The following is a 26023-nucleotide window of genomic DNA, read 5'->3' on the forward strand; positions in this document are numbered from 1 at the left end:
CCATGTCCCCTGCCTGGGCAGGCGGATTCATAACCACTGCACCACCAGGGAAGCCCTCATTTCTGATATTAGTGCTTTGTATCCTGTCCCTTTTTTCTTAACTTGGCTAGGGATTTATTGATTTTATCCATCTTTTCAAAGAACCAGCTTTTCGTTTTGTTCATGTTTTCTCTATTCATTTCCTGTTTTCAATTTCATTAATTTCTTTTTTTAAAATTTCTTTGTTTTCTTCTTCTGCTTACTTTGGATTTAATTTCCTCTTCTTTCTCTAGTTTCCTAAGGTGGAAACTTAGATTATTGATTTTAGATCTTCTTATATGTGCATTCAACCCTATAAGTTTCCCTTAAGCACTGCTATCACGGCATCCCACAAATTTTGGTAAGTTGTCTTTTCATTTCCATCTGACTTAAAATATTTAATAATTTCCCTTGATAATTATTCTTTGGCCCATGTGTTATTTAGAAGTGTGTTGTTTAATTTCTACCTTTTTTGGGATTTTCCAGTTATTTTTTTCGTTACTGATTTCTAGTTTAATTCTATCATGGTCTAAGAGTAGACATTATATGATTTCTATACTTTTAATGTTGTTACAATGTGTCTTATGGCCCAGAATGGAGTCTGACTTGGTGAATGATCTTTGTGAGCTTGAGAAAAATGTGTGTTCTGCTGTTGCTGGATGAAGTAGTCTGTAGATGTCAATTTTATCCACTTGATTGATGGTTGTTGAGTTCAGGCATATCCTTATTGATTTCTGCTTGCTGTATCTTATCTGTCCATTTTTGAGAGGGGGGCATTGAATTCTCTAGCAATGATAATGGATTCATCTGTTTTTCCTTGCACTTCGGTTAGTTTTTGCCTCACGTAGTTTGACATTCTGTTCTTAGGTGCATACCTGTTAAAAATTGTTATGTATTCTTAGAGAATTGACTCCTTTATCGTTATGTAATGCCCCTTTTATCCCTGACAACTTTCCTTGCTTTGAAGTCGGCCCCATCTGAAATTAATATAGCTACTGTTACTTTCCTTTGATCATTGTTAGCATGGTATATCTTTCTTCATCCATTTCCTTTTTTAAAAAAATTATTTATTTTAATTTAGTTATTTTTGGCTGCATTGGGTCTTTGTTGCTGTGTGCAGGCTTCCTCTAGTTGTGGCAAGTGGGGGTTGCTCAGTAGCTGTGGCTCACGGGCTTAGCTGCTCTGCAGCATGTGGGATCTTCCCAGCCCAGGGCTTGAACCCGTGTCCCCTGCATTGGCAGGTGGACTATTTGCCACTGCGCCACCAGGGAAGTCCCCATTCCATTTACTTTTAATCCATATATGTCTTTATAGTTAAAGTGTGTTTCTTGTAGATAACACGTAATTGGGTCTTGTGTTTTGATCCACTCCGATAGTCTCTGTGTTTTAATTGGTGCATTTAAACCATTGACATTCAAAGTGATTACTGATATAGTATCTACCATGTTTGTTATAGTTTTCCGTTTGTTGCCCTTGTTATTTGTTCCTGTTTTTATCCTCCACTCTTTTTTTTGCCTTTTATGGTTTTAATAGAGCATTTTATAATTCCATTTTTTTCTCCTTTCTTTTTTTTTTTTAACATCTTTATTGGGGTATAATTGCTTTACAATGGTGTGTTAGTTTCTGCTTTATAACAAAGTGAATCAGTTATACACATACATATGTTCCCATATGTCTTCCCTCTTGCGTCTCCCTCCCTCCCACCCTCCCTATTGTTCTCCTTTCTTAGCATATCAGTTATACTTCTTTTTTTACTTTTTTAAGTGGTTGCCCTATAGTTTGCAGTATACATTTAAAACTAATCCAAGTCCACTTTCAAATAACACTATACCACTTCACAGGTGGTGTGAGTACCTTGTAAGAACAAGATAATCCTGATTTCTTTTTCCAATCCCTTGTATCATTGTGTCATTCATTTCACTTATATGTACACATATGTGAGTATATACACACACAAATATATATTCCTTAGAGGCATATACATGTATACACACACACTCACGCACACAGGCACAAAAGCAAGCATAACTGAATACATTGTTGCCATTATTATTTTAAACAAACTGTTACCTGTATGATCAGTTAAGTTTCTGACCTATATTGTTTTCCTTTTCTCTGAAGAACTTCCTTAAACATTTCTTGTAAGGCAGGTCTACTGGCAACAAATTCTCTCAATTTTTATTTGTCTCATAAAGGCTTTATTTCTCCTTCACTTTTGACGGATACTTTCATAGAGTACAGAATTCTGGGTGATGGGGTTTTTTCTCTCAGCACTTTAAATATTTCCAGTCTCTTCCTGCTTGTGTGGATTCTGGGGAGTAGCTGGATGTAATTGTTATCTGTGTTCCTCTGTAGGTGAGGTGTTTTTTCCCTTGGTTTCTTTCAGGATACTTTCTTTATCTTTGATTTTCTGTAATTTAAAAATGATATATACCAAGGTGTAGTTTTTGGCATGTATCCTGCTTGGCATCCTCTGAGCTTCCTGGGTCTGTAGTTTGGTGTCTGAATTTAACTTGGGGAAATTCTCAATAAGTGTTATTTCAAATATTTCTTCTGTTCCTTGCTCTCTTCTCCTTTTAATAGTCCCATTACATGTACATTACACCTTGTGTAGTTGTCCCACAGTCCTTGGATATTCTGTTCTTTTTTTTCCCCCCAGTCTCTTTCTCCTTGCTTTCTGGTTTTCAGGAATTCTATTGAGATATCCTCTAGCTCGGTGATTCTTTCCTCAGCTGTGTCCAGTCTAACTACAAGCCCATCAAAGGCATTCTTCATTTCTGTCACTGTGGTTTTCATGTCTAGGCTTTCTTTTTGGTTCTTCCTTAGGACTTCCATCTCCGCTTACATTGCCCATCTGTCCCCGCATGCTGTCTGCTTTGTCCATTTGAACCCTTAGCATATTAAACTTAGTTTCAAATTTCTGGTCTGAGAATTCCAGCATTCCTGCCATGTCTGGTTCTGACACTTGTCTCTTCAAATTGTGTTTTTTGCTTTTAGTATGCCTTGTAATTTTTTCTCGACTGCCGGACATGATGTATCTGTTAAAGGAACTGCTGTAAATAGGTCGCTGGTGATGGGGGGGGACTGGAAGCGTTCGCTAGTCCTTTGATTGGGTTTAGGTCTTCTGGTGAAGCCTGTGCCTCTGGACCATGAACTTCTCCAGTGTTTCTCAGTTTTTTCCATCCCTTTAGGTGAGACAGGCTGCCTGGAGTGGGCTGGAGTTGGGTATTTCTCTTCCTCCAGGTCATTTTGGCCCTGATAATACACAGCAGCTTAGATTGTGGTTAACTAGTTTCCCTCGAGGGCCGGCCTTGTTAAGAACAGGGCTCTGTTGTCTCTCAAAGTGGTTCCTTTTCCTCTCCCCCTGCCAGAGGCACGAGGGGGGTTTTCTCTGATATTTACTGTGGGACTTTGGTCGAGCCCCTGGTGGTAAATCTTACAATATTGTGGGTGCCCTGGTGATGAGGTCCACCTGGGGCTTCCCACTCTCAGGGTTGTCTGCACTGGGCCTCCAGCTGAGCTAGGGTTTCTACCCTGGTTTCTACCCCAGCACTGGTTCCTTCCGGGGTTTCTGCTTGTGTGTGTCCCCCCTGCCCTGAGCACAACTCTGTGTCACTGCCTGTCTCTCCAGTCTGTGGGCAGCAGTGTTCCCTGTGTCCTCACCTCTCTTACAGATCGAGAGCTGTGGATTTTTCAGTCTGTTTAGCTTTTTATAGGACATAGTAGCAACTTCCTTATATGCTGAACCAGAAGCTGGGACGTCCCTCTTCCTGGTTTTTTATTGCTGTGTATTTTTATATCCGTTTTATTGAGATACAGTTACATTCTATAAAATGTATACCTTTTATGTGTACAGTTAGATGAATTTCAGCAACTATATATACCTGTGTAGCCACCCCCATACCCGAAACAGAACATTCCATCACCCTGCAAAGTTCCTTTCTGCCCCTTTGCAGTCAGTTCCCTCCTAAGCTTGGGCCCCAGGCAGCTACTGTCACCAGGGATTCATTTTGCCTTTTTATAATCTCATACAAGTGGAATCACCCAGTCCACGCTCCTCCATCTCCCTGCTTCCCTTGTCTGTGGTGTATTTGAGACTGTCCACGTCGTGGTGTGTGTCAGTAGGTGGCTCCTTTCCATGGCAGACGCGTGTTCTGTCTGATGAACACACCACACCTTGTGTATCTGTGTACTCGGAGCACTTTCCACCGCTTCCAGCTTTGGACAGCCGTTAGTAAAACTTCTCTGAACACGTGGAGGTGTCTGTGTGAGCCTGTGTTCTCATTTCTCTTGAGTAAATGTCTGGTGTCACATTGCTAGGTTGTGTGCTGAGTCTGTGTGTGGCAGTTGTGAGAAGCTGTTGTCCCGTTTTCACCCTCCCCACAGCTCCAGCGCTTCCTGGCCTCACAGCTCTGGGTGCCCTCTCTTGTCTCAGGCCCCCCGGGGGGTGCAGGGAGGAGCTCACTTCTGGTATTAAACAGCTGACATCTAATGGCCTTGACCACATTTCATATTTTTGTCAGTCGTCTGTATGTCTATACATAATTTTTCTATCTTTTGTGAATTTTGTTTTCATATCTTTTGTGAACTTTCTGTTCAGATCTTTTGTCTGTGGGTTTTTTTTTTTTTTTTTTTTTAATGCGGTACGCAGGCCTCTCACCGCCGCGGCCTCTTCTGCCGCGGAGCACAGGCTCCGGATGCACAGGCCCAGCGGCCTTGGCCCACGGGCCCAGCCACTCTGCGGCATGCGGGACCCCCCCGGACCGGGGCACGAACCCGTGTTCCCTGCATCGGCAGGCGGACCCCCAACCACTGCGCCACCAGGGAAGCCCTTGCCTGTGTTTTTATTGGGTTGTTTATCTTACTGATAAGGTAGTAAGGGTTCTTTATATATTCTGGATACAGGTCACTTGCAGATGTATATTTGCAGATACTTCTCCCAGTCCGTCACTTGCCTTTTTATTTTTTAATGGTTTATTTTGAAGAGCTGAAGATTTTTATTTGGATGGAGTCCAGTTTGTTAGCTTTGATCTATATCTATGCCAAGGTCATAGAGATTTTCTCCTGTTTTATTCTAGAGTTTATAATAGTTAGTTATACTCAGGATGGTTTTGGTAGCTTGTGGTCAAATTTGATGGTACCCAGTAAGTGCTTACAGAATAAATTGGTGTAAAAAGTGGTTCTTTTTTATTTTTAATTTTTCTTTTATAGTGGAGTATAGTTGATTTACAGTGCTGTGTTAGTTTCAGGTGTCCAGCTAAGTGATTCAGTTATACATATACATATATCCATTCTTTTTCAGATTCTTTTCCTGTATAGGTTATTACAGAATATTGAGTAGAGTTTCCTGTGCTATACAGTAGGTCCTTGTTGATTATGTATTTTACATATAGTAGTGTGTATATGTTAATTGCAAACTCCTAATTTATCCCTCCCCCCTCCACGTTTCCCCTTTGTAACCATCACTTTTTTTTGAGGTCTGTGAGTCTGTTTCTGCTTTGTAGATAAGTTCATTTGTATTATTATTATATTTTTAGATTCCACATATAAGTGATATCATATGATATTTGTCCTTGTCTGACTTACTTCACTTAGTATGATAATTTCTAGGTCCATCCATGTTGCTGCAACTGACATTTATTCTTTTTTATGGCTGAGTAATATTCCATTGTATATACATACCACATCTTCTTTATCTATATCTCTGTCAGTGGATTTTTAGGTTGCTTCCATGTCTTGGCTATTGTAAATAGAGCGGCAGTGAACGCTGGGGTGCATGTATCTTTTTGAATTATTGTTTTCTCTGGATATATGCCTAGGAGTGGGATTGCTGGGTCATATGGTAGCTCTATTTTTAGTTATTTGAGGAACTTCCATACTGTTCTCCATAGTGGCTGCACCAATTTACATTCCCACCAACAGTGTAGGAGGGTTCCCTTTTCCCCACACCCTCTCCAGCATTCATTCTTTGTAGATATTTTGATGATGGCTATCTGGCAGGTGTGAGGTGTACGTCATTGTAGTTTTGATTTTCATTTCTCTAGTAATTAATGATGTTGAGCATCTTTTCATGTGCTTTTTGGCCATCTGTTTGTCTTCTTTGGAGAAATGTCTGTTTAGGTCTTCTGCCCATTTTTTTTTTTTTTTTTGCAGTACGTGGGCCTCTCACTGTTGTGGCCTCTCCCGTTGCGGAGCGCAGGCTCCGGACGCGCAGGCTTAGCGGCCATGGCTCACGGGCCCAGCCGCTCCGCGGCATGTGGGATCTTCCGGACCGGGGCAAACCTGTGTCCCCTGCATCGGCAGGTGGACTCTCAACCACTGCGCCACCAGGGAAGCCCCTTCTGCCCATTTTTTGATTGGGTTGTTTGTTTTTTTTTTGATATTGAGCTGCATGAGCTGTGTATATATTTTGGAGATTAATCCCTTGTCAGTCACTTCATTTGCAAATATTTTCTCCCATTCTGTGGGTTGTCTTTGTTTTCTATGGTTTCCTTTGCTGTGCAAAAGCTTCTAAGTTTCATTAGGTCCCATTTGTTTATTTGTTTATTTTTGTTTTTATTTTCATTACTCTCTAGGAGGTGGATCCAAAAAAAATATTGCTGTGATTTATGTCAGAGTGTTCTGCCTATGTTTTCCTCTAAGAGTTTTATCATATCCAGCCTTACAGTAGATCTTTAATCCATTTTGAGTTTATTTTTGTGTATGGTGTTAGAGAATGTTCTCATTTCATTTTTTTACATGTAGTTGCCTAGTTTTCCTAGCACCACTTATTGAAGAGAATGTCTTTTCTCCATTGTATATTCTTGCCTCCTTTGTCTTAGATTAATTGATCATAGGGATGGGGCTTCCTATCCTGTCCCATTGATCTATATTTCTGTTTTTGTGCCAGTACCATACTGTTTTGATTACTCTAGCTTTGTAGCGTAGTGGGAAGTCAGGGAGTCTGATTCCTCCAGCTCCGTTTTTCTTTCGCAGGATTGCTTTGGCTATTTGGGGTCTTTTGTGTTTCCATAGAAATTAAAAAATTTTCTTTTCTAGTTCTGTGAAAAATACCATTGGTAATTTGATAGTGATTACCCTGAATCTGTAGATTGCTTTGGGTAGTATAGTCATTTTGACAGTTTTGATTCTTCCAATCCAAGAACATGGTATATCTTTCCATCTGTTTGTGTCATCTTCGATTCTTTCATCAGTGTCTTATAGTTTTCAGGGTATGGGTCTTTTTTCCTCCTTAGGTAGGTTTATTCCTAGGTATTTTGTTCTTTTTCATGCGGTGGTAAATGGGATTGTTTTCTTAATTTCTCTTTCTGATCTTTCATTGTTAGTGTATAAGAATGCAAGAGATTTCTGTGCATTAATTTTGTGTCCTGGAACTTTTCCGAATTCATTGATTAGCTCTAGTAGTTTTCTGGTGGCATCTTTAGGATTTTCTATGTATAGTATCACGTCATCTGCAAACAGTGACAGTTTTACTTCTTCTTTTCCAATTTGAATTCCTTTTATTTCTTTTTCTTCTCTGATTGCCATGGCTAGGACTTCCAAAACTATGTTGAATAAAAGTGGTGAGAGTGGACATCTTTGTCTTGTTCCTGATCTTAGAGGAAGTACTTTCAGCTTTTCACCATTGAGAATGATGTTAGCTGTGGGTTGGTCATCTATGGCCTATGGCCTTTATTATGTTGAGGTACGTTCCCTCTTTGCCCATTTTCTGGAGAGTTTTTATCATTACTGGGTGTTGAACTTTGTCAAAAGCTTTTTCTGCATCTATTGAGATGATCATACGGTTTTTATTTTTCACTTTGTTAATGTGTATCATACTGGTAGATTTGCGTATATTGAAGAATTTTTGCATCCCTGGGATAAATGCCACTGGATCACGGTGTATGATCCTTTTAATGTATTGCTGTATTGGGTTTGCTAGTATTCTGTTGAGAATTTTTGCATCTATATTCATCAGTGATATTGGCCTGTAATTTTCTTTTTTTGTGGTATTTTTGTCTGGTTTTGGTATCAGGGTGATGGTGGACTCATAGAATGAGTTTGGGAATGTTTATTCCTGTGCAGTTTTAGGGAAGAGTTTCAGAAGGATAGGTGTTCACTCTTCTTTAAATGTTTGATAGAATTCCTCTGTGGAGCCATGTGGTCTTGGACTTTGGTTTGTCAGAAGTTTTTTACTCACAGTTTCAATTTCAGTACTTGTGATTGGTCTGTTCATATTTTCTATTTCTTCCTGATTCCATCTTGGAAGGTTGTACCTTTCTCAGAATTTGTCCATTTCTTCTAGGTTGTCTATTTCATTGGCATATAGTTGCTTGTAGTAGTCTCTTATGATCCTTTGTATTTTTTGTGGTGTCAGTAGTGACTTCTCCTTTTTCATTTCTAATTTTGTTTATTTGACCCCTCTCCCTTTTTTTCTTGATGAGTCTGGCTAAAGGTTTATCAATTTTATCTTTTCAGAGAACCAGCTTTTAGTTTCATTGATCTTTGCTATTGTTTTCTGTCTCTGTTTTATTTATTTCTGCTCAGACCTTTATGATTTTTTTTTCTACTAACTTTGTGTTTCCTTCTTCTTTCTCTAGTTGTTTTAGGTGTAAGTTAGGTTGTTTGAGATTTTTCTTGTTTCCTGAGGTAAGATTGTATTGCTGTAAATTTCCTTCTTAGAGCTGCTTTTGCCACATCCTATAGGTTTTGGATTCCCGTGTTTTCATTGTCTTTTATCTCTAGTTATTTATTTATTCACTCTTTGATTTATTCAGTGATCCATTGGTTGTTTAATAACATGTTGTTTAGCCTCCACGTGTTTGTATTGTTATTTTTTTTAAGTTCTTTCTGTTATTGATTTCTAATCTCATAGTGCTGTGGTCGGAAAAGATGCTTGATATGATTTCAATTTTCTTAAATCCACCAAGACTTGCTTTGTGGCCCAGCATGTGACCTATCCTGGAGAATGTTCCATGTGCACTTGAGAAGAATGTGTATTCTGCTGCTTTTGGATGGTCTAAGGTGTTACTTATGGCCTGGGTTTTCTTACTGATTTCCTGTCTGGATGATCTGTCATTGATGTAAGTGGGATGTTAAAGCCCCCTACTATTACTGTGTTACTGTCAGTTTCTCCTTTTATGGCTGTTTGCATTTGCCTTACATGTTGAGGTGCTCCTATGTTGGGTGTGTATATATATTTACAATTGTTATATTTTCCTCTTGGATTTACCCCTTGACCATTAGGTAGTGTCCTTCTTTGTTTCTTGTAACAGTATTTTAAAGTCTATTTTGTCTGATATGAGTATTGCTACTCCAGCTTTTTTGATTTCTATTTGCATGGGATACCTTTTTCCATCCCCTCACTTTCAAACTGTATGTGTCCCTAGGTCTGAAGTGGGTCTCTTGTAGACAGCGTATATATGGGTCTTGTTTTTGTATCCATTCAGGCAGTCTTTGTCTTTTGTTTGGAGCCTTTAAACCATTTCCATATAAGGTAATTCTCGATAAGTATGTTCTTATTGCCATTTTGTTAATTGTTTTGGATTTGTTTTTGTAGGTCTTTTTTCGTCCCTTCTTCTTTTGTTCTCTTGTGATTTGATGACTATCTTAGTCTTGCGTTTGGATTGCTTTGTGTGTGTGTGTGTCTGTTGTATCTATTGTAGATTTTTGGTTTGTGGTTCCCATGAGGTTTTGGTAAAGCAGTCTGTATATTGAATATATACAAGATTGTTTTAAGTTGCTGGTCTCTTAATTTCAAACACACTTCCTATATCCTGCATCTGTACTTTCCTCTTCTCACGATGGCTGGTTTTGATATCATATTTGTGTGTGGGTGATTTCCTACCTTTTCTGTGTGTTTACCTTTACTGGTGAGCTTTCCCATTCATAATTTTCTTGTTTCTAGTTGTGGCCTTTTCCACCTAGAGAAGTTCTTTTAGCATTTGTTGTAAAGCTGGTTTGGTGGTGCTGAATTATCTTAGCTTTTGCTTGTCTGTAAAACTTCCGATTTCTCTTTCAAATCTGAACGAGAGCCTTGCTGGGTAGAGTATTCTTGGTTGTAGCTTTTTCCCTTTCATTACTTTAAGTGTATCATGCCACTCACTTCTGGCCTGCAGAGTTTCTGCTGAGAAAACCTTATGGGGCTTCCCTTGTGTGATGCTTGTTGCTTTTCCCTTGTTGCTTTTAATATTTTCTCTTTGTCTTCAATTTTTGTCAGTTTTGTTAATATGTGTCTTGGCGTGTTCCTCCTTGGGCTTATCCTGTATGGGACTCTCTGCACTTACTGGACTTGAGTGAGTGTTTCCTTTTCCATGTTAGGGAAGTTTTCGGCTATAATATCTTCAACTATTTTCTTGGACCCTTTCTCTCTCTCTTCTTCTAGGAGTTCTATATTGTGAATGTTGATGTGTTTCATGTTGTCTCAAAGGTCTCTGAGGCTGTCCTTATTTCTTTTCATTCTTTTTTCTTTATTCTGGTCTGTGGCAATAATTTCCACCACTCTGTTGTCCAGCTCATTTATTCATTCTTCTGCCTCATTTATTCTGCTGTCGATTCTTTTCAATGTAGTTTTCATTTCAGTTATTGTGTTGTTCGTCTGTTTGTTCTTTAAATCTTCTAGCTCTTTATTAAACATTTCTTGTATCTTCTCGGTCTGTGCCTCCATTCTTTTTCTGAGATCTTGGGTCATCTTTACTATAATTACTTTGAATTCTTTTTCAGGTAGCTTGCCTATCTCCACTTCACTTAGTTCTTCTGGGTTTTTATCTTGTTCCTTCATCTGGCACATATTTCTTTGTCATCTCTTTTTGTCTGACTTTCTGTGTTTGTGGTCTCCTTTCTGCAGGCTGCAGGATTGTAGTTCCTCTTGTTTTTGGTGTCTGCCCTTGGTAGGTGAGGTTGGTGCTGGGCTTGTGCTGGCTTCCTGGTGGGAGGGACTGGAGCCAGCCCACTGGGTGGACAGGCCCATGTCAGGGGGTGTGCTTAGAGGTAACTGTGAGCTCATTACAACTTTAGGCAGCCTGTCTGCTGATGGGTGGGGCTGTGTTTCCCCTGCTGGTTGTTTGGCCTGAGGCATCCCAGCACTAGAGCCTGCTGGCTGTTGGGTGGGGCCAGGTCTTGGTGCCAAGATGGTGACCTGCAGGAGAGCTCACGTTGATCATATTCCCTGGGGCCTCTGTCGCCAGTGTCCTTGCCCCCACAGTGAGCCACAGCTGATCCCTGCCTCCCCAGGAGACCGTCCAAGACCCGCAGGTATGTCTGTCCCAGGCTCCTGTGGAGTCACTGCTTTGTGCTGGGTCCTGTTGCCCACGAAATCTTGTGTGTGCCCTCCAGGAGTGGAGTCTCTTGTTTCCCCCAGTCCTGTGGAGCTCCTGCACTCAAGCCCTGCTGGCCTGGAAAGCCAAGAGCTCTGGGGGCTCTTCCTCCTGAGGCCAGACCCTCAGGCTGGGGAGCCTGACGTGGGGCTCAGAATTCTCACTCCTGTGGGAGGACCTCTACCATATAATTATTTTCCAGTTTGTTGGTCACCCACCTGGCGGGTATGGAATTTGATTATATTGTGAAAGTGCCCCTCCTACCATCTCGTTGTGGCTTCTTCTTTGTCTTTGGGTGTAAAATATCCTTTTTCGTAGGTTCCAATCTTTTTAAAAAAAATTTGCTTGTTTGTTTGTTTACTTATGGCTGAGTTGGGTCTTTGTTGCTGCGCACAGGCTTTCTCCAGTTGTGGTGAGTGGCGGCTACTCTTCATTGCAGTGTGCGGGCTTGTCATTGTGGTGGCTTCTCTTGTAGCGGAGCATGGGCTCTAGGTGTGCGGGCTTCAGTAGTTGTGGTTCACGGGCTTTAGTAGTTGTGGCTCATGGGCTTCAGTAGTTGTGGCACGAGGGCTCAGTAGTTGTGGCTCGCGGGCTCTAGAGCGCAGGCTCAGTAGTTGTGGTGCACGGGCTTAGTTGCTCCGTGGCATGTGGGATCTCGCCAGACCAGGGCCCGAACCCGTGTCCCCTGCATTGGCAGGTGGATTCTTAACCACTGCACTACCAGGGAAGCCCTGCAATCTTTTTTGTTGATAGTTGTTTAGCAGTTAGCTGTGATTTTGGAGTTTTCTTGAGAGGAGGTGGCGCGACCCTCTACTCCGCCATCTTGTCTGGCTTTGAGGGGTTGCTTTCAGTCTGGATGCTTGCTGCCTCCTTCCTCAGTGTATGCTGGACGTTATCCCCTTGATACGGGGCGTGCAGGTGCGGGGGCCCGTGCACTCCTGCTGTGGCGGGGACGGCGATCAGCCCCTCTTGGTCTCCCTGCAGTGGCCGCGGCCCCTGAGCCTTTTGGGCAGCGGGGGCAGCGATTGGCCCCTGCTCCCAGTTCTCGTAGTGGTGGTGGCGGCCCGCGTGCTCCCACGAGGGCACAGTGACTGGCGCCTGCTGGCGGGTCTCTTGGTGGTGGTGGCCCATGCCCTCTGGAGACGGTGCAGGCAGCACTTGGCACCTCTTCATGGGTCTTGTGGTGGCAGCGGCAGCCCGTGCACTCCTGGGGCAGCAGGGGCAGCGCTTGGGGCCTGCTCGCAGGCTTCGTGGTCGTGGCCTGTGCACTCCCAGGACAGCGGGGGGCAGCGCTTCGGGTCTGCTTGTGTGTGTGTTAGCAGTGGCGATGGCCCATGCCCGCCTCTAGAGCCCATGATGGTGGTGGCGGCTCACACCCAGCTCAGAGCTCGTGTAGGTGGTGTCCCGTTGACTGAGAGCACGTGCACAAGGAAGGAAGCTTTTCTGGTGGTCTGGCTTCTCTCCTTACATGCCCCCCAACAGTGGCGCCTTGCCTCTCTGACAGGCCCAGGCTTCTTCCGAGCACACCCCCAGTTGCCACAGTCCAGCCTCTTCAGGCTGTCTCCGTGTGCCAGCTCTGGTCCTCTCCCTGGGTCTGACCTCTGAAGCCCAAGCTTCAGCAGCCAGCCGCCCCCCGTGCCTGTGGATGAGTGTCTCAGGCTGGGGAGTGCAGGGCAGCTGTACCGAAGGTCTGTGCAGGGCACTGTCCGTGTTGCCTTCCGTGAACTGGCGGTTACGCTCCCCTCAGGCTTCAGAGCTCCCCGTCTGTCCAGGCTGATCTCCCTGACGATGAGTGGACTTCCCACGGTGCAGCAACCTTTCCTCCTTCACAGCTCCCTCTCTGGGGTGTAGGTCCCGTCCCAACTCCTTTCACTTTTTTTTCTTTTGTTCTCCCCAGTCATGTGGAGGTTTTCTTGTGCTTTCGGAGGTCTGAGGTCTTGTGCCAGCGTTCCGTAGATGTTCTGTGCAAGTCGTTCCCCTTGTACATGTATTTTGGTGTTTGTGGGAGGAGGTGAGCTCCACGTCCTACTCTTCCGCCATCTGCCAAGCTTCTCTTTTTTTGTTGTTCAATTTTAGATCACCAGGCGGTCCTTCAGGACGGAGTGGACATCGGATGGTGGCCTGGAAGAGACAGTTAATCCTTTTTGGTGGCTTCCATGAGAGTACAAGGTCAGTACAAACAGGAGGACCATGTCTCCTGGAGCTGTAAGGAGGGGGCTCCTTATGTGAAGAACCATTCTGAATACACGTGGAAAATGCTGCCCATCCCTTAAACCAGGGCCAACAGCCTGGGCAGCTGCAGAGGAGGGCCCTGGGCTTGGTTTAATGCTCTGTTGTCACTGTCATGGGATTCTTCATAATTACTGAACAGAGGTTCCCACAGTTTTATTTTGCACCAAGGCCTGCAAGTAATGTGGCCGATCCTATCTAAGATGGGCTCTCAAACTTCAGCCTATTGAGAATCCTCTGAAAGCCTTGTTCAGACTGATCTGTGACTCCATTGGCCTGGGATTGGGCTGAGAATCTGCATTTCTTCAGCCTCCAGGTGATGCTGCTGGCCAGGGAACCCCACTTTGAGAAGCACGAGGCTAAAATAACTTGAAAATCCGCCCGATGGGGAGCATGTGGCAGCTTGCGTCCTGCAGAGGGACCTGAGGGGACATCCAGGTCTGCTGTGCCTGGTTGTGTCGCCACAGTGCTTATGTGCCCAGCCTGGCGGCATGTTCTCCGGGTGTTTTAAGCCCATCATCTATACTGATACTCTCTTGAATGTCCTTATTAGTTCAGTCCAGAAAAAGAAGACACTTGGTGAACAGGTTAGTTCCTGCCACTGTTGTAAAACGCTAAGGCTCTGGGTGAGACATCCAGACCGCTCTGATGCCTGGTGCAGGCCCCGCAGGTGGTGCGTTTCCTCTGACCTCGGGCCGTCAGACAAGGTGGGTGGATGGCTTTCTCGCTGATGCCTCGTTTCACAAGCTCCTCTGTTCCCTACTCCTTTAAAAAATAACATACTCATCAACTCGTTGTAGTGGCAGCACACACACTTTTTTCAGTGTGACTCCATTGGCACACGTTTTTTTTTTTTTTTTTTTTTTTTTGCGGTACGTGGGTCTCTCACTGTTGTGGCCTCTCCCGTTGCAGAGCACAGGCTCCGGACGCGCAGGCTCAGCGGCCATGGCTCACGGGCCCAGCCGCTCCGCGGCATGTGGGATCTTCCCGGACCGGGGCACAAACACATGTCCCCTGCATCGGCAGGCGGACTCTCAACCACTGCGCCACCAGGGAAGCCCCTGGCACACATTATTTATGATACTCACTGGCTCGTGAAAATAAGTCCTTGCACGTATATGTGGAGAGAGTGGCGCTCGGTACGTTAACGGGAGCGAGCGTTTCTGTGTTCACTGTTCCCTACCCGAGCTGAGGCATCCTGGTGTCGATCTGGCTCAGTTAAGGTTTCAGGTTTTTTTCACGAACAAAAAATATTTTCATTAGTTGAGAAAAGGGGATATAATTCTTTTTTCTTTTAATTCTTTTTTATTTTTTAACATCTTTATTGGAGTTTAATTGCTTTACAATGGTGTGTTAGTTTCTGCTGTATAACAAAGTGAATCAGCTATACATATATCCCCATATCTCCTTCCTCTTGCATCTCCCTCCCAACCTCCCTATCCCACCCCTCTAGGTGGTCACAAAGCACTGAGCTGATCTCCCTGTGCTATGCGACTGGTTCCCACTAGCTACCTGTTTTACATTTGGTAGTGTATATAAGTCCATGCCACTCTCTCACTTCATTCCAGCTTACCCTTCCCCCTCCCCATGTCCTCAAGTCCATTCTCTATGTCTGCATCTTTATTCCTGTCCTGCCCCTAGGTTCTTCATAACTTTTTTTTTTTTTTTTTTTTTTGCGGTACGCGGGCCTCTCACCGCTGCAGCCTCTCCCGTCATGGAGCACAGGCTCCGGACGCGCAGGCTCAGCGGCCAATAGCCCACGGGCCCAGCCGCCCCGCGGCATGCGGGATCCTCCCTGACCGGGGCACGAACCCGTGTCCCCTGCATCGGCAGGCGGACTCCCAACCACCGCGCCACCAGGGAAGCCCTCTTCATAACTTTTTTTTTTTTAGGTTCGAGATATATGTGTTAGCATACAGTATTTGTTTTTCTCTTTCTGACTTACTGCACTCTTGAGTGACAGACTCTAGGTACATCCACCTCACTACAGATAACTCAGTTTCGTTTATTTTTATGGCTGAGTAATATTCCATTGTATATATGTGCCACATCTTCTTTATCCTTTCATCTGTTGATGGACACTTAGGTTGCTTCCATGTCCTGGTGATTGTAAATAGTGCTGCAGTGAACATTGTGGTACATGACTCTTTTTGAATTATGGTTTTCTCAGGGTATATGCCCAGTACTGGGATTGCTGGGTCATATCGTAATTCTCTTTTTAGTTTTTTAAGGAACCTCCATACTGTTCTCCATAGTGGCTGTATCAATTTACATTCCCACCAACAGTGCAGAAGGGTTCCCTCTTCTCCACACCCTTTCCAGCATTTACTGTTTCTAGATTTTTTGATGATGGCCATTCTGACTGGTGTGAGGTGATACCTCATTTGTAGTTTTGATTTGCATTTCTCTAATGATTAATGATGTTGAGAATTCTTTCATGTGTTTGTTGGCAATCTGTATATCTTCTTTGGAGAAATGTCTATTTAGGTCTTATGCCCATTTTTGGATTGGGTTATTTTTTTGATATTGAGCTGCATGAGCTGCTTATAAATTTTGGAGATTAATCCTTTGTCAGTTGCTTCATTTGCAAATATTTTCTCCCACTCCTGAGGGTTGTCTTTTGGTCTTATTTATGGTTTCCTTTGCTGTGCAAAAGCTTTTAAGTTTCATTAGGTCCCATTTGTTTATTTTTGTTTTTATTTCCATTACTCTAGGAGGTGGGTCAAAAAGCATCTTGCTGTGATTTATGTCATAGAGTGTTCTGCCTGTGTTTTCCTCTTAAGAGTTTGATAGTTTCTGGCCTTACATTTAGGTCTTTAATCCATTTTGAGCTTCTTTTTGTGTATGTTATTAGGGAGTGTTCTAATTTCATTCTTTTACATGTAGCTGTCCAGTTTTCCCAGCACCACTTAAAGACTGTCTTTTCTCCATTGTATATTCTTGCCTCCTTTATCAAAAATAAGGTGACCATATGTGTGTGGGTTGATCTCTGGGCTTTCTGTTGATGTATATTTCTGGTTTTGTGCCAGTACCAGACTGTCTTGATTACTGTAGCTTTGTAGTATAGTCCAGAGTCAGGGAGCCTGGTTCCTCCAGGTCTGTTTTTCTTTCTCAAGATTGCTTTGGCTATTCGGGGTCTTTTGTGTTTCCATACAAATTGTGAAATTTTTTGTTCTAGTTCTGTGAAAAATGCTAGTGGTAGTTTGATAGGGATTGCACTGAACCTGTAGATTGTTTTAGGTAGTATAGTCATTTTCACAATGTTGATTCTTCCAATCCAAGAACACGGTATATCTCTCCATCTGTGTGTATCATCTTTAATTTCTTTCATCAGTGTCTTATAGTTTTCTGCATACAGGTCTTTTGTCTCCTTAGGTACGTTTATTCCTAGGTATTTTATTCTCTTTGTTGCAGTGGTAAATGGGAGTGTTTCCTTAATTTCTCTTTCAGAGTTTTCAAAATTAATGTATAGCAATGCAAGAGATTTCTGTGCATTAATTTTGTCTCCTGCTACTTTACCAAATTCATTGATTAGCTCTACTAGTTTTCTGGTAGAGTCTTTAGGATTCTCTATTTATAGTATCATGTTATCTGCAAACAGTGACAGCTTTACTTCTTTTCTGATTTGGATTCCTTTTATTTCTTTTTCTTCTCTGATTGCTGTGGCTAAAACTTCCAAAACAATGTTGAATAATAGTGGTGAGAGTGGGCAACCTTGTTTTGTTCCTGATCTTAGTGGAAATGGTTTCAGTTTTTCAGATTGAGAACGATGTTGGCTGTGGGTTTGTCATATATGACCTTTATTATGTTGAGGTAAGTTCCCTCTATGCCTACTTTTTGGAGGGTTTTTATCATAAATGGGTGTTGAATTTTTTCAAAAGCCTTTTCAGCATCTATTGAGATGATCGTGTGGTTTTTATCCTTCAATTTGGTAATATGGTGTATCACATTGATTGATTTGCAAATATTGAAGAATCCTTGCATTCCTGGAATAAACCCCACTTGATCATGGTGTATGATCCTTTTAATGTGCTGTTGGATTCTGTTTGCTGGTATTTTGTTGAGGATTTTTGCACCTATGTTCCTCAGTGATATTGGCCTGTAGTTTTCTTTCTTTGTGCCATCTTTGTCTGGTTTTGGTATCAGGGTGATGGTGGCCTCGTAGAATGAGTTTGGGAGTGTTCCTCCCTCTGCTATATTTTGGAAGAGTTTGAGAAGGATAGGTGTTGCTCTTCTCTAAATGTTTGATAGAATTCGCCTGTAATCCATCTGGTCCTGGGCTTTTGTTTGTTGGAAGGTTTTTAATCACAGTTTCAATATCACTGCTTGGCATTGGTCTGTTTATATTTTCTATTTCTTCCTGGTTTAGTCTCGGAAGGTTGTGCTTTTCTAAGAATTTGTCCGTTTCTTCCAGGTTGTCCATTTTATTGGCATACAGTTGCTTGTAGTAATCTCTTATGATCCTTTGTATTTCTGCAGTGTCAGTTGTTACTTCTCCTTTTTCATTTCTAATTCTGTTGATTTGAGTTTTCTCCCTTTTTTTCTTGCTGAGTCTGGCTAGTGGTTTATCAAATTTTGTTTATCTTCTCAAAGAGCCAGCTTTTAGTTTTATTGATCTTTGCTATTGTTTCCTTCATTTCTTTTTCATTTATTTCTGATCTGATCTTTATTATTTTTTTCCTTCTGCTATCTTTGGGGTTTCTTTGTTCTTCTTTCTCTAATTGCTTTAGGTGTAAGGTTGGCTTGTTTATTTGGGATGTTTCTTGTTTCTTAAGGTAGCATTGTATTGCTATAAACTTCCCTCTTAGAACTACTTTTGCTGCATCCCATAGGTTTTGGGTCGTCGTGTTTTCATTGTCATTTGTTTCTAGGTATTTTTTGATTTCCTCAGTGGTCTTTTGGTTATTAAGTAGTGTATTGTTTAGCCTCCATGTGTTTGTATTTTTTACAGATTTTTTCCTGTAATTGATATCTAATCTCATAGTGTTGTCATCGGAAAAGATACTTGATACGATTTCAGTTTTCTTAAATTTATCAAGGCTTGATTTGTGACCCAGGATATGATCTGTCTTAGAGAATGTTCCATGAGCACTTGAGAAGAAAGTGTATTCTGTTGTTTTTGGATGGAATGTCCTATAAATATCAATTAAGTCCATCTTGTTTAATGTATCATTTAAAGCTTGTGTTTCCTTATTTATTTTCATTTTGGATGATCTGTCTATTGGTGAAAGTGGGCTGTTAAAGTCCCCTACTGTGATTGTGTTACTGTCGCTTTCCCCTTTTATGGCTGTTAGCATTTGCCTTATGTATTGAGGTGCTCCTATGTTGGGTGCATAAATGTTTACAGTTGTTATATCTTCTTCTTGGATTGATCCCTTGATCATTATGTAACATCTAAAATAAAATAGACTTTATTTTATTTTTTTTGTTTTTGTTTTGGCGGTATGTGGGCCTCTCACTGCTGTGGCCCCTCCCGTTGTGGGGCACAGGCTCCGGACGCGCAGGCTCAGCGGCCATGGCTCACGGGCCCAGCCGCTCCGTGGCATGTGGGATCTTCCCAGACCGGGGCACGAACCTGTGTCCCCTACATCGGCAGGCAGACTCTCAACCACTGCGCCACCAGGGTAGCCCTAGACTTTATTTTAAAGTCTATTTTGTCTGATATGAGTATTGCTACTCCAGCTTTCTTTTGATTTCCATTTGCATGGAATATCTTTTTCCATCCCCTCACTTTCAGTCTGTATGTGTCCCTAGGTCTGAAGTGGGTCTCTTACAGACAGCATATATATGGGTCTTGTTTTTGTATCCATTCAGCGAGTCTGTGTCTTTTGGTTGGAGTATTTAATGCATTTATATTTAAGGTAGTTATCGATATGTATGTTCCTATTACCATTTTTTTATATAAATTTATTTTATTTTATTTTTATTTTTGGCTGCGTTGGGTCCTCGTTGCTGCGCGTGGGCTTTCTCTAGTTGTTGCAAGCGGGGGCTACTCTTTGTTGCAGTGTGCAGGCTTCTCATTGTGGCGGTTTCTCTTGTTGGGAGCATGGGCTCTAGGTGCACGGCCTTCAGCACTTGTGGTACACGGGCTCAGTAGTTGTGGCTCGGTGGCTCTAGGGCGCAGTCTCAGTAGTTGTGGTGCGTGGGCTTAGGTGCTCCGCGGCATGTGGGATCTTCCCAGACCAGGGCTCGAACCCATGTCTCCCACACTGACAGGCAGATTCTTAACCACTGTGCCACCAGGGAAGCCTCTGTCCTCAATTCTTTTCATTCTTTTTTCTTTATTCTGCTCTGCAGCAGTTATTTCCACTGTTTTATCTTCCAGGTCACTTATCTGTTCTTCTGCCTCAGTTATTCTGCTATTGATCCCTTCTAGAGAGTTTTTAATTTCATTTATTGTGTTGTTCATTGTTTGCTTGCTCTTTAGTTCTTCTAGGTCCTTGTTAAACGTTTCTTGTATTTTCTCCGTTCTATTTCCAAGAGTTTGGATCATCTTTACTGTCATTACTCTGAATTCTTTTTCAGGTAGACTGCCTGTTTCCTCTTCATTTGTTAGGTCTGGTGGGTTTTTATCTTGCTCCTTCATCTGCTGTGTGTTTCTCTGTCTTCTCATTTTGCTTCACTTACTATGTTTGGGGTCTCCTTTTCGCAGGCTGCAGGTTCTTAGTTCCCGTTGTTTTTGTGTCTGCCCCTAGTGGCTAAGGTTGGTTCAGTGAGTTGTGTAGGCTTCCTGGTGGAGGGGACTAGTGCCTGTGTTCTGGTGGATGAGGCTGGACCTTGTCTTTCTCTCGGGCAGGTCTGCGTCTGGTTGTGTGTTTTGGGGTGTCTGTGACCTTATGATTTTAGGCAGCCTCTCTGCTAATGGGTGGGGTTGTGTTCCTGTCTTGCTAGTTGTTTGGCATAGGGTGTGCAGCACTGTAGCTTGCTGGTTGTTGAGTGGAGCTGGGTCTTAGCGTTGAGATGGAGATCTCTGGGAGATTTTCGCTGTTTGATATTACGTGGAGTTGGGAGGTCTCTGGTGGACCAATGTCCTGACCTAGGCTCTCCCACCTCAGAGGCACAACCATGACACCCGGCTGGAGCACCAAGACCCTATCATCCACATGGCTCAGAATAAAAGGGAGAAAAAAAGAAGGAAAGAAAGAAAAATAAATAAAATAAAATAGTTATTAAAATAAAAAAATAATTATTTAAAATTAAAAAGTAATTTAAAAAAAGAAAGAAGAGGGCAACCGAACCAAAAAACAAATCCACCACTGATAACAAGCACTAAAATCTATACTAAACAAACCAAAAAAACCCCTGACAGACAAAACCCTAGGATAAATGGTAAAAGCAAAGCTATACAGAGAAAATCACACACAGAAGCGTACACATACACATTCACAAAAAGAGGAAAAGGGAAAAAAATCATAGATCTTGCTCTGGAAGTCCGCCTCCTCAATTTGGGATGAATCGTTGTCTATTCAGGTATTCCACAGATGCAGGTACATCAAGCTGATTGTGGAGCTTTAATCCGCTGCCTCTGAGGCTGCTGGGAGAGATTTCCCTTTCTCTTCTTTGTTCTCACGGCTCCCAGGGGCTCAGCTTTGGATTTGGCCCCGCCTCTGCGTGTAGGTCGCCGGAGGGCGTCTGTTCTTCGCTCAGACAGGACGGGGTTAAAGGAGCCGCTGACTCGGGGGCTCTGGCTCACTCAGGCCGGCGGGGAGGGAGGGGCACGGAGTGTGGGGCGGGCCTGCGGCGGCAGAGGCCGGCGTGACGTTGCAGCCTGAGGCGCGCCGTGCGTTCTCCCGGGGGAGTTGTCCCTGGATCCCGGGACCCTGGCAGTGTCAGGCTGCACAGGCTCCCCAGAAGGGGGGTGTGGAGAGTGACCTGTGCTCGCACACACGCTTCTTGGTGGCGGCAGCAGCAGCCTTAGTGTCTCATGCCCGTCTCTGGGGTCCGCGCTGATAGCCGTGGCTTGCGCCCATCTCTGGAGCTCGTTTAGGCGGTGCTCTGAACCCCCTCTCTTCGTGCACCTTGAAACAATGGTCTCTTGCCTCCTAGGCAGTTCCAGACTTTTTCCCGGACTCCGTCCTGGCTAGCTGTGGCACACTAGCCCCCTTCAGGCTGTGTTCACGCCGCCAACCCCCGTCCTCTCCCTGGGATCTGACCTCCGAAGCCCGAGCCTCAGCCCCCAGCCCCCGCCCGCCCCAGCGGGTGAGCACAAGCCTCTCGGGCTGGTGAGTGCTGGTCGGCACCGATCCTCTGTGCAGGAATCTCTCCGCTTTGCCCTCCGCACCCTTGTTGCTGCGCTCTCCTCCGTGGCTCCGAAGCTTCCCCCCCGCCATCCCCCCCCCTCCGCCAGTGAAGGGGCTTCTAGTGTGTGGAAACCTTTCCTCCTTCACAGCTCCCTCCCACTGGTGCAGGTCCCGTTCCTATTCTTCTGTCTCTGTTTTTTCTTTTTTCTTTTGCCCTACCCAGGTACGTGGGGAGTTTCTTGCCTTTTGGGAGGTCTGAGGTCTTCTGCCAGCGTTCAGTAGGTGTTCTGTAGGAGTTGTTCCACGTGTAGATGTATTTCTGGTGTATCTGTGGGGAGGAAGGTGATCTCCACGTCTTACTCTTCTGCCATCTTGAAGGTCTCCCAGGGTATAATTCTTAAGTGCTTTGGGAGGAGATTTTTAAAGTCGAATTCACATAAAACAAGGAATGATTGTGTATCTTAAAGGCGAATCTGGGTATAATAGTGCTTAAATTTTATGTCTCGTTACAAAGTTCACCAAGTGGTTTTTACAGAATTCACTTAAAAACCAAGCTATAGGGAGAGTAGGTTATATTATCTCAAGTTAAAGATGAGGAAACCAAGGTAACTGTTAAGTAGTAGAACTTGTCCTTGACCACAGATTGCAGATGTTCAGTTACTCCCATAGTCTGTCGTGCTGCACCCCTCGGCTCCCTGCCCCTGGTAACGTCTCCTGCTCCTGGTTTGTCTCTTGCGTACACCCTGGTTTTCTGTCCTGGTTAATCTCCTACCCCTGGTCCGTCTCCTGCCTCCACCCTGGCTCCCTGCCCTGTCCTGGTCCATCACCTGCCCACGGTCCGTTTCCTGACCTGCACGTGTTTGGTTCTTGCCATTTTGGAGAAGAGAGCCTGCTCTGCTTTTTAAAATTCTTACTTAAAGGATTGTTGTTTACAGTTAAAACCCTGAACAAAGCACATAATCGTTTGCCATTGCAGACACGGGGGTTCATGTGACGTCAGTGTGTTAATTCAGCACCTGTCGTGTGCGGGACAGTGAGTGGGGTCTACGCAGGCCCTTCTCCTGAAACTCACAGGTTACGAAATGAGTCAGGTTTTACAGTGGTTGTAACTTGGAACCATTTCAAACTCAGAACGTTGTTCAAAAGCTATTATCTGTTACTTTGTTTAAAATTATTTTTTATGAAGTATTTCAAACATATAGAAAAGTTGAAGTTCCTCAAACAGGTATCTGTGTGGTCACCATCCACATTAAACTAAGTACAGTTTGACCTTTAAAACCCAGTGACAGTTGTTGTTTACCCTACGTGCAGAATAGAATATTTTTTTTCCTGGAAATTTGCAACGTGAATTCTGAGAAAACTGTGGAATGTGGTTGAAGTCTTTTAAAAACTGTGCCCCTGGTTCCTCAGTTCATCTACTTGAAAGCCCTCCTCCCACGGAAGGATGTGTTTGGTGGAGAGGTCACGTGGCTCACCCTGTTCCCAGTGCCCTGCTTTGGACAGCATTCCGGGGAGCTCAGTGACCTGCACGTTGGCTGCAGGGCGCCAGACGTGGGTGACCTGAGTGCAGCAGGAGAGTCAGGAATCATGTCTGACCGGTGGGGCTGCTGAGTCCTTCCGTGCATCCATGCTTTCTTCCTGCGAACATCGGGCCCAGCTCTCCGTGTGGAGTAGCTGGGGAGCATCTCTCATTCTTCCGTGTAATTCTGACCCGAGGCCCCTTGGCTTTGCCCGTGGCCACCTGTGAAATTCCCGTCAGGACACACGGTTGCCTCTGTGTCTCTGGCAGAACTGCTGCTTTCCTCACACACGTGCTCCCTCCTCAAGGCCCCATGTGTGGTTTGAGTCCTTTGCCACTGAAGCCCCAGGAACATTGAGCAGGGCAAGGCCGCTGTGCCTCTTGGATGCCTCAGCCATGGCCTCTGGGCTTTGGCTCGGGCTTGTGGGCTCCAGGAGTTCTCTCTCAGTTCAGGAACGCGTTGCCCCATCTCTGCCCAGCCCGGGGTCTCCACAGCGCTTGCCAAGCTGTAGTATCTCCCTTCCGAGGATGCAGGGTATTGGTGCATAGTTCATTGTCCCGCTTAAGGTTACACGCACAGAAAACTAATGGAGTTGTTTTGCAAGACTGTGATTGTATAAGCTGTGTAAGGATGTCACGTAACTTTCAGAAGGAAAGGACTTTCGGATCCAGGCATGTTATAGTGCTTCTCTGGGCCAGCGTTATTTCTGGCTTCAAGTGCAAACCCACATAGGCTTGCTGTCCTTTCCTATGAATTTAAACTTTAATTAAACCAATAACTTAGTACATACGGTAGCAAACATACCTTTATTTTAGATCAAGTTCACTTTTTCATGTCACCGCCTTTTTGTTTGTGTTCCTGTATTATAACAGAGATTACATCTATTACAATGACCTGTATGCCTTCAACCTGGACGCTTTCACGTGGAGCAGGCTGTCCCCGTCCGGGACTGGGCCCACACCCAGGTCAGGCTGCCAGATGACCGTCACCGCCCAGGGCAGCATCGTCATCTATGGGGGCTACTCGAAGCAGGTAAGACGCGTGTGTGGGGTGCAGAGTGACTTCTGTCTGCTGCCTTTTCAGTTTCACCAGCGATGAAAACTTCAAATAATAGTTCATTAGATTAATATGAACAGTCCTTTCTGTTGAATGAGAAGTGGACAGAGGTGGTGTTGATCTGCTCCTGTGTGAACACACTAAGGTTCTTTATGGTCACGTTGCGTTCTTATCCACACGCCCCCGAAACAAGCAGCGTAAGTGATGGCTGTGGCAGGGAGGTGCCCCGGCCACCTCCGTCCACCCTGCCACACCCCCACTCAGCCAGCGGCCAGCCCTTGTTCTGGAAAGGAAAACTGACTTGGGATTTGTGGTTGTGACCTGCCTGGGGTGTGGCTAGACGCGTGACAGCTGGGAGGGCCCTGCGAAACAGGCGGCTGTCGCCAGAAGCTGTGTGCAGTGCCCAGAACTGATGCTTTATCGCAGTAGATGCTCCTCAAACCGGGTGATGAACAGCAAGCCCTCGTCAAGCTGATGCCACTTCAGTCCAAGCAGCGCCTGACTCCCAAATGCGGCTTTTCTGCAGCCACGCGGACAGCTGGGGGGTGATCCGAGTCCCTTTGATTCAGGGCCACTCACGCCAGGCCTTCGGCATTTGATGGCAGTGAGAAGCTGCTCTGTTGGCACTCACGGGGGATTTACCAGAGTTGGTGGTAAAGGCGTGGGTGTGACACTGGGGTTCTTCTGGGTGGGAACGCCCTCCACAGGAGCAGCGTAGTGTTGTGACCCTTGGTACACGGCTCTCTCAGATGTGATTCGCGTTACTGGAAGGACGGCGCAGGCCACTGGGTGAGGGACTAGCGCACGGGCCTCTCATCACCCCTGTCAGGAAGGGGAGGTGGCGTGGGAGTTACATGCTTCATGGGGAGCAGCCTCCTTGCCTCCCCAGCCCCGGGCTCTGCCACGCCGGCCACTGTGTGGAAGCCGTGGCCCCGGGCGGGCAGAGCGGCGTTCTCAGGGAGGGCTCTGGCGTACAGGCCTCGGGGGGTGTATTGAAATGTGATAGCATGAAAGTTCCCCTCAGCTCGTTGGTTCTAAGGAAGGAAGGTTGCTGTCGGCGGACCAGTGCTGTGGATGCCCGCAGGTGCAGGAGGGCAAGGGGCTGAGAGGGAAGGGCTGGAGCCCGGCTGTGATCAAGTTTGCGACACAAGCAGACGGCACTGCATTCCTGCAGTGTGCGGCCAGTGGGCAAGGCCTCGTGTGGATTTATTTTTTTAAATTTATTTTATTTGTTTATTTTTGGCTGTGTTGGGTCTTCGTTGCTGCGTGTGGGTTTTCTCTGGTTGCGGTGAGCGGGGGCTACTCTTCGTCGCGGTGCGTGGGCATCTCATTGTGGTGGCTTCTCTTGTTGTGGAGCACAGGCTCTAGGTGCGTGGGCTTCAGTAGTTGTGGCACACAGGCTCAGTAGTTGCAGCACGCGAGCTCTAGAGCGCAGGCTCAGTAGTTGTGGCGCATGCGCTTAGTTGCTCCGCGACATGTGGGATTTTCCCGGACCAGGGCTCGAACCCGTGTCCCCTGGATTGGCAGGCGGATTCTGAACCACTGTACCACCAGGGAAGCCCCTCGTGTGGATTTAGTTCCTGAGAGTGCTGGGCTTTTGGCCTGGAAGGTGGGCATGGGAGTGGCAGCCGCTTCCCCTGCTGCCTGCCGGAAGAGAGGAATATGC

The 26023-nt window shown here is 44.8% G+C and overlaps 1 protein-coding gene across 1 annotated transcript in view; it reads left to right on the forward strand.

Annotated features, from left to right (window-relative positions):
* The window catches only part of KLHDC4 (kelch domain containing 4), a 54487-nt gene that overhangs the window by 23638 nt on the left and 4826 nt on the right, over positions 1 to 26023 (forward strand). The window contains exons 6-7 of the mRNA XM_082863020.1: positions 13389 to 13481; positions 24174 to 24333. Coding sequence (XP_082719146.1) covers positions 13389 to 13481; positions 24174 to 24333 — 253 coding nt within the window. The remainder of the gene's footprint in view (positions 1 to 13388; positions 13482 to 24173; positions 24334 to 26023) is intronic.

The sequence above is a fragment of the Leucopleurus acutus genome (assembly GCF_964270905.1).
Source record: "Leucopleurus acutus genome assembly, chromosome: 20".
Taxonomy (NCBI): Eukaryota; Metazoa; Chordata; class Mammalia; order Artiodactyla; family Delphinidae; genus Leucopleurus; species Leucopleurus acutus.